Source organism: Anomaloglossus baeobatrachus, chromosome 2, assembly GCF_048569485.1.
Source record: "Anomaloglossus baeobatrachus isolate aAnoBae1 chromosome 2, aAnoBae1.hap1, whole genome shotgun sequence".
Taxonomy (NCBI): Eukaryota; Metazoa; Chordata; class Amphibia; order Anura; family Aromobatidae; genus Anomaloglossus; species Anomaloglossus baeobatrachus.
The window spans coordinates 135,163,201-135,176,324 of NC_134354.1; the positions used below are offsets into that span (position 1 = coordinate 135,163,201).

At 47.9% G+C, this 13,124-nt stretch overlaps 1 protein-coding gene across 2 annotated transcripts in view; it reads right to left on the minus strand.

Moving 5' to 3' along the window:
* The window catches only part of MKS1 (MKS transition zone complex subunit 1), a 121,058-nt gene that overhangs the window by 10,940 nt on the left and 96,994 nt on the right, over window positions 1–13,124 (minus strand). For both annotated transcript variants that reach the window (XM_075335361.1, XM_075335362.1), the window contains 4 exons: window positions 11,478–11,547; window positions 11,295–11,399; window positions 8,132–8,265; window positions 7,784–7,866 (listed from right to left, as the gene is read on the minus strand). In XM_075335361.1, coding sequence (XP_075191476.1) covers window positions 7,784–7,866; window positions 8,132–8,265; window positions 11,295–11,399; window positions 11,478–11,547 — 392 coding nt within the window. The remainder of the gene's footprint in view (window positions 1–7,783; window positions 7,867–8,131; window positions 8,266–11,294; window positions 11,400–11,477; window positions 11,548–13,124) is intronic.

A 13,124-nucleotide genomic window follows, 5' to 3' on the forward strand; every position in this document is an offset into this window, starting at 1 on the left:
TTTATAATCTGCCTCCTATATACATCTCCGAACTAATGCAGTCATATTGTGCAGGCCTCGTCTAAATGGACCCCTAATGTCTCCTTCTCCATTACCCTGTAAATTGTAAGTCCACAAGGGCAGGGTCTTCCCCCCTCTGTTACAGTCTTTTGTTCGTAAGAAAATTGTAATTTGTATGTAAACCCTTTTCATATGTACAGAACCAAGGAATCAATGGAGCTTTAAAATTCAGGGAGAATATACACTCATGATGCACTTTTTCATGCATAAAAAAGAGAATTTTGTTTACTTACTGTAAATTCTTTTTCTTATAGTTCCGTCATGGGAGACCCAAACCATGGGTGTATGCTACTGCCCCCGGAGGACACACAAAGTTACTACACTCAAAAACGTGTAGCTCCTCCCTCCTAGCATATACACCCCCTGCTAGCCAGATCTAGCCAGTTTAGTGCAAAAGCTGAAGGAGGACATCCACCCACAAGAAGAGACAGAGTAAAATCCGGAGGAACCGGAACCTCAGTCTACAACAATAACAGCCGGTGAAGACACACGGAACAAGAAACCTGCCAATAGGCAATAGGGAGGGTGCTGGGTCTCCCATGACGGAACTATAAGAAAAAGAATTTACGGTAAGTAAACAAAATTCTCTTTTTCTTTATCGTTCCTTATGGGAGACCCAAACCATGGGACGTTCAAAAGCAGTCCATGGGTGGGAATAAACAGACAATTGAGAAGCAGGCAAACCTAACTTCACAAATGGGCGACAGACGCTGGAAAAATGCGTCTGCCGAGTCCACGTCTGCCAGAGCATGAGCATGCCTTGGGTAGTGCTTCGAAAAAGTATGCAGACTAATTCGAGCTGCAGACTGACAGACCTACTGAGCCGTAACCTGGTGCCTGAAGCCCAAGAAAAAAAGGCGCCGACAGGTCTGACCAAATGTGCTCTGATCCCCGGTGGGGAAGGCACTTGAGTACACTTGTAAGTCTCAGAAATGGCTGACCTAAGCCAACGATCAGGGTCGGCTTAGATGCCGAGAGACCGCTACGCTGACGAACAGTCAGCGCCAGAGAGGTGCACCGTCTAATAACGGCGGTGCGAGACACGTAGATCCGGAGCGCCCGCACCAGATCTAGGATATGCAACGCTTCCTCAAGCGATGAACAGGAGCCGGACAAAAGGAAGGCAGGAAAATTGCCCCGGATAAGGTGGAAGCAGTAACCGCCTTAGGGAAAAAGTCCGGAGTCGGATGAAGACCACCTTGTCTTGATGCAAAAGACCAAAAAAAGGGGGTGACTCCGAGGGAGCGCAGCCAGAACTCTCTGGCGGGAAATTATAGCCACTAGAAAGACTACTTTCTGTGAAAGACACAACAAAGAAACCTCCCGAAGACGGCGCAAAGGGGGGTTTCCGGGAACCGTGAGGACCGGATTAAGGTCCGAGGTCTCCATAGGCCGCCGGAAGGCGGAATGATGTGAGATGCGCCCTTAAAGGAGCGCACCGGAGCCAGCCGGACGATACGCCGCTGGCACATACTGACAGAGCCGAGACCTGTCCCTTAATGAGGGATAGTCCTAGCTGTAGACCGGACTGTGGAAGGGACAGGAGGGTCGGCAAGGCCAAAAAAGGTCAAAGGACACTTTGGAGCTCGAGTCAAAGTGGAGATGACTTCAGGAAGGATATCAGAAGTCGCTAAGACCCAGGACTCAAGAGCTACGCCGTCAATCTGAGAATCCAGAATTCTGACGGGGAAAAAACGGACCTCTTGAGAAAAGGTCTGAACGGTCCGGAAGATGCGAAGGCAACCCAACGGACAGAAGGAGCAGGTCAGAGTACGAAGCCTGCTTAGGTCAGTCTGGAAGAATGACCCGACGGCCCCCTTTACCGATCTTGCACAGGACGCTGGACAAGAGGTAGAGGGTGAAATTCGTAAAGAGACAAAGCTGGGATCAAACATGAACCAGTGTGTCTACCGCAAAACCTGAGGATTGTGGACCACGGTAGGACAGCTGAAATAGCCTGCCTCGTAGTTTTCACATCTAGGATGTGGACTGCGGATACGGTGGACTAGGAGTCCCTTGTCCACTGAAGGATGTTGAGCCGCCATGATTGCCAGGCGGCTGAGTGTCCCGCCCTGGAAGCTGGTGTAGGAAAACGCTATCACGTTGACCGACTGGACTCGAATGTGCCTAGCCGCCCACAGATGGTGAAGGCTTAGAGAGCAAGAAATACAGCCCTGAATTCCAGCACATTGATCCAGAGGGCTGATTCGGACAGAGTCCAAGCGCCCTGCGCTCCACGATGGAGATATACCGCTCCCAAGGCGGATAGGCTATCCTGGTGAGGATTACCCGGAACGGGCCAGAAAAGGAGCGCCCCTGAGACAGAGTGGCCGAAGCCACCACTGAAACGAGCCCCTGGTCTGTGGCGAAGCCACCACCCCGTGGGAGGAGTGAGTTCGCTTGTACAGCGGAAAACATCCAGTCTCAGAGGACGCAGGAAAAACTGGGCAAGGAACCGCTTCCATTGACGCCCCGAGAACCTCTGGTTCGAAGTCAGAGTGGACTTGAGAAGCCACCCGATAGGTCAGAGTGGCGAGAGTGAGCGAAGCACTCTGCTAAGAGTCAGCACTGGATGAAACCCCGACAAGAAAGCCGTCCAGGGCTAAAAATGACTGCCAACCCCTAGGGGGGCAGGACCCTGATCACAGCTGCCCCAATGAGAATACTCGAGGGGCCTTGGCTAACCCCAAGGGAAGAGCCACGATTGGACCACTCCGATTGTCAAAACGTAGTCAACGCTGGTGTGAAACTGCGATTGACTCCTGCCGATAGGCATCTCTGATGCCGATGGTTGCTAGGGAATCGCCTTGGGGTCTTGATTGATCCGGTGAAAAAAACACACGGAACAAAACCAAGACTCAATGTGAAAACGCCACACCTGGCTATGCTTGAAAAGCTAAAGATCCAGATCGGAAGGCACCTCCCTCTTCGGGGACTAGGAATAGATTTAAGCAAAATCTCAGAACCGTTCCCAGACGGGAACCGGTACAATTACTCCATCGGCCTGCCAGAAATGCCACGGCCTGTGAGAAGGCGGCGGTCTTGGAGCAGGGAGGAGATGACAGAGAAAATCTGTTTGGCGGGTGGACAGAAGTCCATCCTGTAGCCAAGGGAGATATAATCTCGCCCCCACTGAACGGAGACGTGTTAGAACCCTACGTCGCCACGTGGAGAGAGCCTGCCACCGACCGAGGAGGTTGTTGGCGTGGCTAAATAGCTCGGAGGAAGCTGACTCAGTGACAGCATCTCCTGCGGCCTTCTGAAGACGCAGCTTCGAGCTATTTGGTTCTATGAACCTAGGCTGAGCTAGAGGACGACCAGATGGAGGAACGGAAACCACCGAAACCTCAACTGATTCCTGTCCTGGACAGGTTCCCTGATTTAGGTTTGTGGCAAGGAAGAATACTCCCCGCCAAGAGCTTCCTTAATTTCACTCAGTTGGTTCCGGGGAAACTGGTCCCACCAAGGGGGAGCCCAGCAGGGAACCTCCATAGAGGCATCTGCCTTCGAAATCCGAAGCCACAGGAGCTTGCGGATAGCGAGGAAGGTAGCCCAGATCACCGCCGTGCGGCGTCCAGCATGGCAGATCTGGTATAGGATGAAAGAACTGAGTCTGGAAGTTCAGGCAACCGTTTTGGCATAGAGTCCCTGTGAGAGAATGCATCTCCTCCAGAGAAGCAGAGAAGGTACAAAAAAAACGCACTGCTGTAAGCTGAGGAGAACGAAGCTCCTGCCGTCCCCATACCGAACTTGGCCCAAAGGACAACCGGGCGGACCGCAGAACCGTAAGTGAGGAGCCATCAGCCACTGACATAACGGCCCGGGCTGAGCCACCTAAGGTGAATGAGCCAGCTACTTGACCACCATTGGTGGACAGGGGAAATCCAGTCCTCAGAATCACGCTTCCTGGGAAGCGACTGTCAGAGCGGACCCTGGGCTTGGTCACAGGGGCCTGAAAACTGGAGAGGTTAAGGAACACACGTTGTGTTCACCTAGATAAGGTAACACCGGCGGATTGAGGTCCAGTACAAAATTAATGTACCGTAGGATCCATATAGAGGTGCCGTCAGCCACTGATACAACTATCCGGGCTGAAGTCCAGATACCGGAGTGGCTACCCTTGGCGAATGCGTACACTCCTAGACCACCTCAGATGGGAGGGGGAGACAGGCAGCAGAACTCCGCTGTGGGGTCTGCAGGATAGGCTGTGGGCTTGGACGCGGCGGGCTGAAAACTGGAGTGGTTAAAGAACACACTCCTCGTCATGTTAAAGGCATACTGATGCATTTCTGCCAGCGGGGAACACTTCCCTGATCAGGCGGATGGAGGTCCAGTACAAGAAAAATGGACGAAATCCAATCATTCGCATCTGCGTCACCTACGGACGGATCAATGTACATCAAGTAGCGTCCGAGCCCGTGGTAGAGACATCCTCCTCGTCCAGCGAGTCAGCTCGTAATCGGAGCTGCGGGACGGGGAGAACAGGGGACCCTGCGTCTCCCTGTCAGGGGGACGGGGTCCCAGAAGGAGAGTCCCTTGTGAGCTTTGCTGAGCGAAGCAGAAAAACGCCCTGAGAAGGGGGCTGCATGCTCAGCAGATGCCGGGACAGCCGACCCCTGGAATAGGATTCCTACGGGGGTCAGCCACCGAAATCATGAATGAGCTCCCATGTTATGAGCTCGGTAAGGCCGTACGAGACTACCTGCAGTGGATAATAAAAAAACAGCCTGCAGTCTCGCTCTGTGACATGCTGCAGAGGTGGGGGGACTCTGTCTAGAATGGCTAGAATACCCAAGACAGAGGTTCAGCCTGGGGAGAATCCCGGCTGAGGCATCTTGCCACTATCCACCACATAAGAACCGTTACAGTGTGTCGGTTCAGGCATAGTGTACAGCCTTGGAGCTTTGCTCCTAGTGTGAGACATGCTGCTGAGGAGGAGATTCTATGATAAAGAATTAACTCCTTCAGAATGCCCTGAGAGTGAATAAAAGTGCACAACCAGAGGTTGTGACTTATCAGGCCACTATATGAGTGCCCTCCGGATTCCAGGCCTGGACCCCCAGCCAGATATTCACTCCCTCTGCACTGCAGAGCAGCCAGCGCCGACCAGAGTCTGAGACGCTGAGAAAATGGCGCCAGAGTGAGGGGGGGGCGGGGGTTAACCCAGGAGCGGGAATCGGAGGGCGAAGGAGATATACAGGGGAGGGAATCATCTCCTCAAAAAGGAGCGTCCTCCCCTGTGCAGAGCGGCCGGCGGGCGGCTCTGCAGTGTCCCCCTGCATGACTGACATGCAGGGGAACGAAAACGAAACTAGGCCGCGGCTGAAGCCGGGGCCTAGAGTTATACATGCGGCCGAGAATCAGGCATCATCGGCGCGGTTCCCAGTAAGAAACCGTGGAACCGGCCGGAAACACAGTAAAAGCAGCATTATCAAGCATCACTGTCCCCCACAATAAAAAGTGCCCCACATTGCAGAAGGACCCTCTGAATAACGTCTCTATACTTAGCTTTGAGACGCAGGGCCCAGTCCCTGGTGGGGTGGGGGTCCAGTGCTCCTTCCAGCAGGGTCCTGCACAAGGGCTGCGGATGGAGGCCGGTCTCCTGCAAGGCAGTGAGAACCGTGTTGGCTCCAACTTCAAGCCAGAGCCACTAAGGGATGGTGAAGGAGCGCGGCATGAAGGGCTCCTGCCCTGAAGTCAACCTTAACAGCACCGCCGCCAGGGGGGTGAGAAGGGACATGCCGGGAGTCCAGTGGACCCGCTTTTCTTCCAAATCTTTAGAAAAAATGAAAAATCAAAAGAGAATGCATGTGTGTGTGTGATCCTCCTGACACAAAGCAAGAAACTGGCTAGATCTGGCTAGCAGGGGGTGTATATGCTAGGAGGGAGGAGCTACACGTTTTTGAGTGTAGTAACTTTGTGTGTCCTCCGGGGGCAGTAGCATACACCCATGGTTTGGGTCTCCCATAAGGAACGATAAAGAAATTAGTAGTTCACATATAATAAAAGGAGGAGATGATATCTTCCAGGGCTGGTATCCAGAGATTTTGTCCCTATCTTATGTCTCCTTCAGACAGAGAAGCATAAACCAAGTGATAGATTCTCATTAATTCACATTTTTATGGACAGTTTTACACCACAGTCTACATGACTTATTGGTAACGCTATGTTCATACTAGAAAAATGATTTTTCTTAAAAAATTTCTTGAGTGAAGGATTAGCGCACCTGCGTTAAAAAAACGCACCAATAACGCAGGTGCGTTTTCGTAGCGTTTTTTTTCCAGGTTGATCCCTGCGTTTTTTTAATGCCTTTACAGCAATAAAGCACTTTGAAAATGAAAAAAAAAAATAATAGATAGATAATACAAAGCTAGATATATGATAGATAGATAGAGGGATAGATAGATAATGGATATTTAGGGGAATAGATAGATAGATAGATAATAGAGGGATAGATAGATAGATGATGGATAGATAATAGATATTTAGGGGTATAGATAGATAATACAGAAAGATAGATATAGATAGATAATAGATAGATATTTAGGGGTATAGATAGATAGATAGGTAATAGAGGGATAGATATTCCAGCTTTATTTATGATGTCTCCCCCCACACACACTGCAGTTCTCGCGGCCGGTAGTGTGTTCACATCAGCAGCCGTGAGAAATGTCCTGGAGTCACCTCTGCACTAGCTCAGGGAGCCGCATTCAGCACTCGCTCCCTGACCGAGGCTGAGTGGAGAACTGTCACATGCGGCTGGAGCAGAGCTGGAAGCGCTGTGGGACATCGCTGTGGATTACGTCGGAGCTGTGTGTTTCAGGGGGTTTAATACAGTGGAGAAAGAGGGGACTTTTTGTCTTTTATTCAAAATAAAGGATTTTTCAGTGTTTGTGAGTGTTTCTTTACTTTCACTAACAGATTAGTGACGGCGTGTCATAGACACTGGCATAGACACTGCCATTACTAATCTTGGACTTAGCGGCAGCTATTGGTTGCCGTTAACTCCATATTACCCTGATTGCCACCGCATCACGGCAACAGGAAGAGCCGGTAACACGCTGGGACTGCCGCATAATGCATGCGACAGTCCCGGGGTAGCGGCGGGCTGATATTCTGGGCTGCGGGGGGGGGGTTGCATTAACCCTGGCACTCGCCCTCCCCAGCCTGAGAATACCGGGCCACCGCTGTGTGTTTACCTCAGCTGGACGGTAAAAATACAGCGGAGCACACGCTTTTTTTTTTTCTCTTCTTCTTCCTCTTCCTGTCCTAGTGACATCACTTCCCTGCAAAACGCAGGGCAGGGATGTACACTATGTCCCGAAAACGTGAAATAACGCGGGAATAACGCAGGAATAACGCAGGAATAACGCAGGAATAACGCACATCACTTGCTACCTGCGTTATTCCTGCGCTATTTCATGATTACATTATAGTCAATGGAGTGAAATAGCGCAGGTAGCTGCAGAAAAGAAGTGACATGCTCATTCTTTTTCTTAAGAAAATCTACTGAAAGAATTTTCTTAAGAAGAAAACGCAGTGTGCGCACAGCTAATTTTTTTTGCCATAGGTTTTGCTGGGAAATGTCTGCAGAAAGGTTACAAGAATTTCTCAAGAAATTTCTGCAGCAAAAACGGACCAAAAACGCAGGTAAAAAACGCAGTGTGTGAACATAGCCTAAGACTCATTCAACTTCTGCATATTACTATATATCTACTCATACCGTGACTGATGTATGGAGTGGAAACGAAATACCACTCTGCCTGTTGTCTCCGTCCTAAAACCAAAGCGACTGAGACGTTCTCCCTGCACAAACACAATACATAATTTCGTTATTGCCCATATCTGTAATATGCAGTTTGTGTACAGAATATATGAAGGATTTTGGTGGATGGTGGATTTTATGAGTAAGGTGTGACCGTGAGGTCTGGTTGATCTTACGAAAACCTTTAGGCTGGATAAAAGAAGATTGGGTTCTTCTTCTCTTATCAAGATGATAATTTCTTCACAAGTGAGAAACTTTACTATGGTATTTGTAGGAAAAAGGCGTCATATACAACAAAGCATTTACCTGGAAGGTACCAGGTATCCTGGCATAAGTCAGGTCCTCCAGTTCAGGAGAGCCACCTATGAAGAACCTCCTGAGCTCAGATACTGTTCCCTGTTCCACAGGTCGCCATGTCTGTGCCGTGACGTTGTGCATGCCTGCGCACAGAGTAGGATAAATGTTAGCACGATTCTCCAATAGATATTACTTGGTAAAAGTAAGTAACGTATGGGTTACCACTGACTACTGTATCACCTCTGGGAACACACAGTTAATATGTGATTTACAGCAGTCATTATGAGGTCTTCATCTATAGCGCTATGACAAGTGAGCTCCTGCTCTCAGGGCCGTTAAACCTTTGATTTCTTTGGTCAAAACTGAGCAAGACGTGATCAAAGCAAGTTATCCCTGGAGGTTCGCTATCACTGGGGACTGGAGAAGTCGTTTACAGTCAATCCCTGGAACCTAAAAAGGTATGAACACTAATGCGGGCGTCACACGAGACGATCTATCGTGCGATGCATCGTCGGGGTCACGGTTTTCGTGACGCACATCCGGCATCGTTCACGACGTCGTCTCGTGTGACACCTCCGAGTGATGCAGAATCGGTCACAAATCGTGAGTCATGTACACGTCGCTTATTTTTCAAAAATTGTTTATTTTTCATGGCACCGGTTGTTCATCGTACCCGGGGTAGCACATATCGCTCCGTGTGACACCCCGGGAACGATGACCACAGCTTACCTGCGTCCCGCGGCTCCCGCCGGCAATGCGGAAGGAAGGACGTGGGCGGGATGTTTACATCCCGCTCACCTCCGCCCCCTGCTTCAATTGGCCGGCGGCTGTGTGACGTCGCTGTGCCGCCGAACGTCCCTCCCCCTTCAGGAGGATGGATGTTCGCCGCCCACAGCGAGGTCGCTCTGCAGGTAAGTGCGTGTGACGGCGGTTTAACGACTTTGTGTGACACGGGCAGCGATTTTCCCGTGACGCACAAACGACAGGGGCGGGTACAATCGCTCGTGCGATCGCACGATACATCGTACCGTGTGATGCCCGCATAAGACTGCCGTTCACGTTCCCCTAACAATAGGCTGCATGAAACAGAGTCAGAAAATAATCGGAACTATACAAATACATTACAAAAAAGTTATAATGAAAAAAAAACAACAAAAAACATTAAAAGTAAAAAATATGCAATTTTTAGGCAGAAATATAAATTATCTTACACATACATTGACTAATAAAAAAATACAACTAAGCTGATAAGGTATCCACACAAGTATAATAGTATGCAGAACAGTAAAACACTACTTGATTAACAGCTCCCTGTTTACACTGCAGATTGCCAGAAAGCTGCCAATCCGGGTTAGGGGCGGGGTTACGCAGGTAAGCCTGACTGCACTGCACGTAACACCTACTGTATTTGTATAGTCATACTCTCACACTGATAAAACACTAATGTAATTAAAACTACAGCACACAGACTAATAAGTGACACATTAATGGAATCAGGCTCTCTGCCCTACATTATGCTGCCCTCAGTTTTAATAGCAAAAACGTGGTGACTGATTCGCTTTAAAAGAGAACCAGAGCAATACTACAGAGTCTACGGACTAGGCTTTTCACTTATCCTCAACCGAGAAAACAAGCACGTTAGTCACATTGAAACAGATCATGTGATGCAATCAATTTCCAGGAATAATGAAGTGCACTGTTTGGTAATTTGGAGGCTGATTAGTGCATGCATCTCTACTCTCTAGCAAAACTCTATTATAAGGTTATTCCTGTCTTCATACATGGATATTGTCTGAGGGTAAAAACCAAGCACTTTTGCAATTTAATGCCTATTACAATTTGCTGTTTTCTATGAGATATTAACACTTTTTTTTGTTTTGCTTACAGTTCGTTGCCTAGGAGAATGATTAACGGAGCAGAAGCTGGCCGGCCATATTGAAACAGTGCTTACAAGCTCAATAGAAAAAAAGCTTGCAAGCACGGCATGTGTTCTGCTGTCTTTATAGCAGCAGTGGTCGTTCTCCAAGGCAATGCGCTGTAAACAGAAGTAAAGTGTTGATATCTCAAGATCAGCTGAAGTTTTTAATTAACAGTAAATTGCAAAACTACTTTTATTTACACCCACTATCTGACAACCATTTAATAAGATGGTAACAACCCTTCAAGGAATTACAATGATGCTGCAGTTAAAAAAGGTGTAGTTTTTTTTTTACATTTTTTAAATATTCTGTGCAGAGTCTGAGCACAGAACAAAGTGAAAGTAGTTTGGTTTTTTTTTTTATTGAAAACAAACTTTTATTGGTTTCAAATCAACATGTACAAAGAAAGTGCACTTCTTGTCATGTAAACAATCACTTACAATTGTTCAACGGTTGTGTACCAGTTAAACTCTCCTTAGAAACCTAACACCATTTAAAGGGAACCAATGACAAGGATTTTCATATATAAGCTAAAGCCAGTGCTATACTGGCACTATCAGGCGCATTCTATACATACTTGTAGTGGGCAGCTCGGAGGTTTACTTTTTTGGATTTCAAAACCTAAAGTTTATAAAATTAGCTGCTTGTTGAGTGACAGTTGCACTGGAGAAGATAATATATTCATAGTTATCCCCTCCCCCTGTTAGAATTAGCATACGCATTATACAAATGACTCACTTTGTTGCAGGACCTGTGTGAGGTCATACCCATGTGACCTGGTATCCAGCTTTGGTGGCTGAGGCCCCGCCCCTTCTGGTCACATGGGTATGACCTCACACAGGTAAAACAACGTTTGTATAATACTTATGCTAATTCTAACAGGGGGAGGGGATAACTATGAATGTATGATCTGCTCCAGTGCAACTGTCACTCAACAACCAGCTAATTTTATAAACTTTACTTTCTTGGATTTCAATACCTAAACATCCGAGCTGCCCACTACAGGTATGTAGAGAATCAGCCTGATAGTGCCAGTATAATAACACTGGCTTTAGCTTATATATGAAAATCCTGGTGATTGGTTCCCTTTAAAGATAATGGAAGAGAAGCATAATCAAAAGAAGAAGAGGGGGGGAGAAAAGGAGACGGGGAAAAAGAGAGAGAAGGACGTACCAAATGATTAGATCAGATCACACATGGCGATTTAGGGATTCATCCCTGTGAAAGTAGCTTTTTTTATGTAGGTTCCTCACCTGCGGTTTGTGGGAGCACAACTGATCCATATCCTTCAACACGATATCTCTGCCAAAAGTCCAGAGAAAGAACCTCAAAATATAAAACTGGCCATTGTGGGACATCTGAAAAGAACAATGAAAAGATGTACATTTCCCGACAATGTCTAAGAACGAAGAGTCACTTTTTAACCATCAACCTACCCTCCGACTCCACTTCTTCTGACAGAAACATCTCAAAACTGAATGGATGGCAGAAATACGCAACGTTTTCCTGGAGGACGATAGATTAAGTGATCAAGTTGCTAGAATGATGTAAGAATGATGTCTTGCATGCAACTTACTGAGAACACTAGAAATTGCTGATATACAGTGCTGGGTATGGTAGACAGACAAATCCAAACTTTGAATTTTCAAAAAGCAATTGCTGTGGAAGTAACCTTTGATGCTTAATGAATAGGACTACAAATGTGTACCCGGTGTGGACTAATTCCCCGCAGACGCATGGACTCTCTCCCTCATTGGACTGATTCATGTAGACTCCGCTTTGCTGCCTCATGCCTTTCGGCAGTGAAATGATACCTATGACCTCGGACGTTGCAAGTCCGTGCATGTACAGCAATTCCCCCTACGTGAGCAAAGGCACCGGTAGTGTACAACCCATGCACAATACATCACCAACAATTCCTAAGGGCTAAACTTGCAAAAAAAAAAAAGTGTGTTCCTGGCCAGGCGTAAAACAGCAGTGAGATAGAAGACCTGTAAAGATATTAGTCAAGCCCATGGGACTGGCACAATTAAACTCAGAGAATTGGTGGACTTTTCAGGTTGGTGACTGCCCTTTGTGCACTTGCGGCCTCATTTCTTTGGCTCGCTAACTGAATATTTTGGTACTCTGCTTAAAATCTCTGTCTCGTAGTCTTCATTGGGGGACCACAGCAGAAAAAAATCCAGCTCCATGGAATAAAGGAAAAACTTTTATTAGTAATGTAGATAAAATCCGTGATCCAAATGTTTTATAAAAAGAAGGGAATTTTGTTACTTACCGTAAATTCCTTTTCTTCTAGCTCCTATTGGGAGACCCAGACGATTGGGTGTATAGCTACTGCCTCCGGAGGCCACACAAAGCATTACACTAAAAAGTGTAAGGCCCCTCCCCTTCTGGCTATACACCCCCAGTGGGATCACTGGCTCACCAGTTTTAGTGCAAAAGCAAGAAGGAGGAAAGCCAATAACTGGTTTAAACAAATTCACTCCGAGTAACATCGGAGAACTGAAAAACCGTTCAACATGAACAACATGTGTACCCGAAAAAACCCAAAAATCCCGAAGGACAACAGGGCGGGTGCTGGGTCTCCCAATAGGAGCTAGAAGAAAAGGAATTTACGGTAAGTAACAAAATTCCCTTCTTCTTCGGCGCTCCATTGGGAGACCCAGACGATTGGGACGTCCAAAAGCTGTCCCTGGGTGGGTAAAGAATACCTCATGTTAGAGCTGCGAAGACAGCCCTCCCCTACGGGGAGGCAACTGCCACCTGCAGGACTCTTCTACCTAGGCTGGCGTCCGCCGAAGCATAGGTATGCACCTGATAATGTTTGGTGTGCAGACTCGACCAGGTAGCTGCCTGGCACACCTGTTGAGCCGTAGCCTGGTGTCGCAATGCCCAGGACGCACCCACGGCTCTGGTAGAATAGGCCTTCAGCCCTGATGGAACCGGAAGCCCAGCAGAACGGTAGGCTTCAAGAATTGGTTCTTTGATCCATCGAGCCAGGGTGGCCTTAAAAGCCTGCGACTCTTTGCGCTTACCAGCGACAAGGACAAAGAGTGCATCCGAACGGCGCAAGGGCGCCG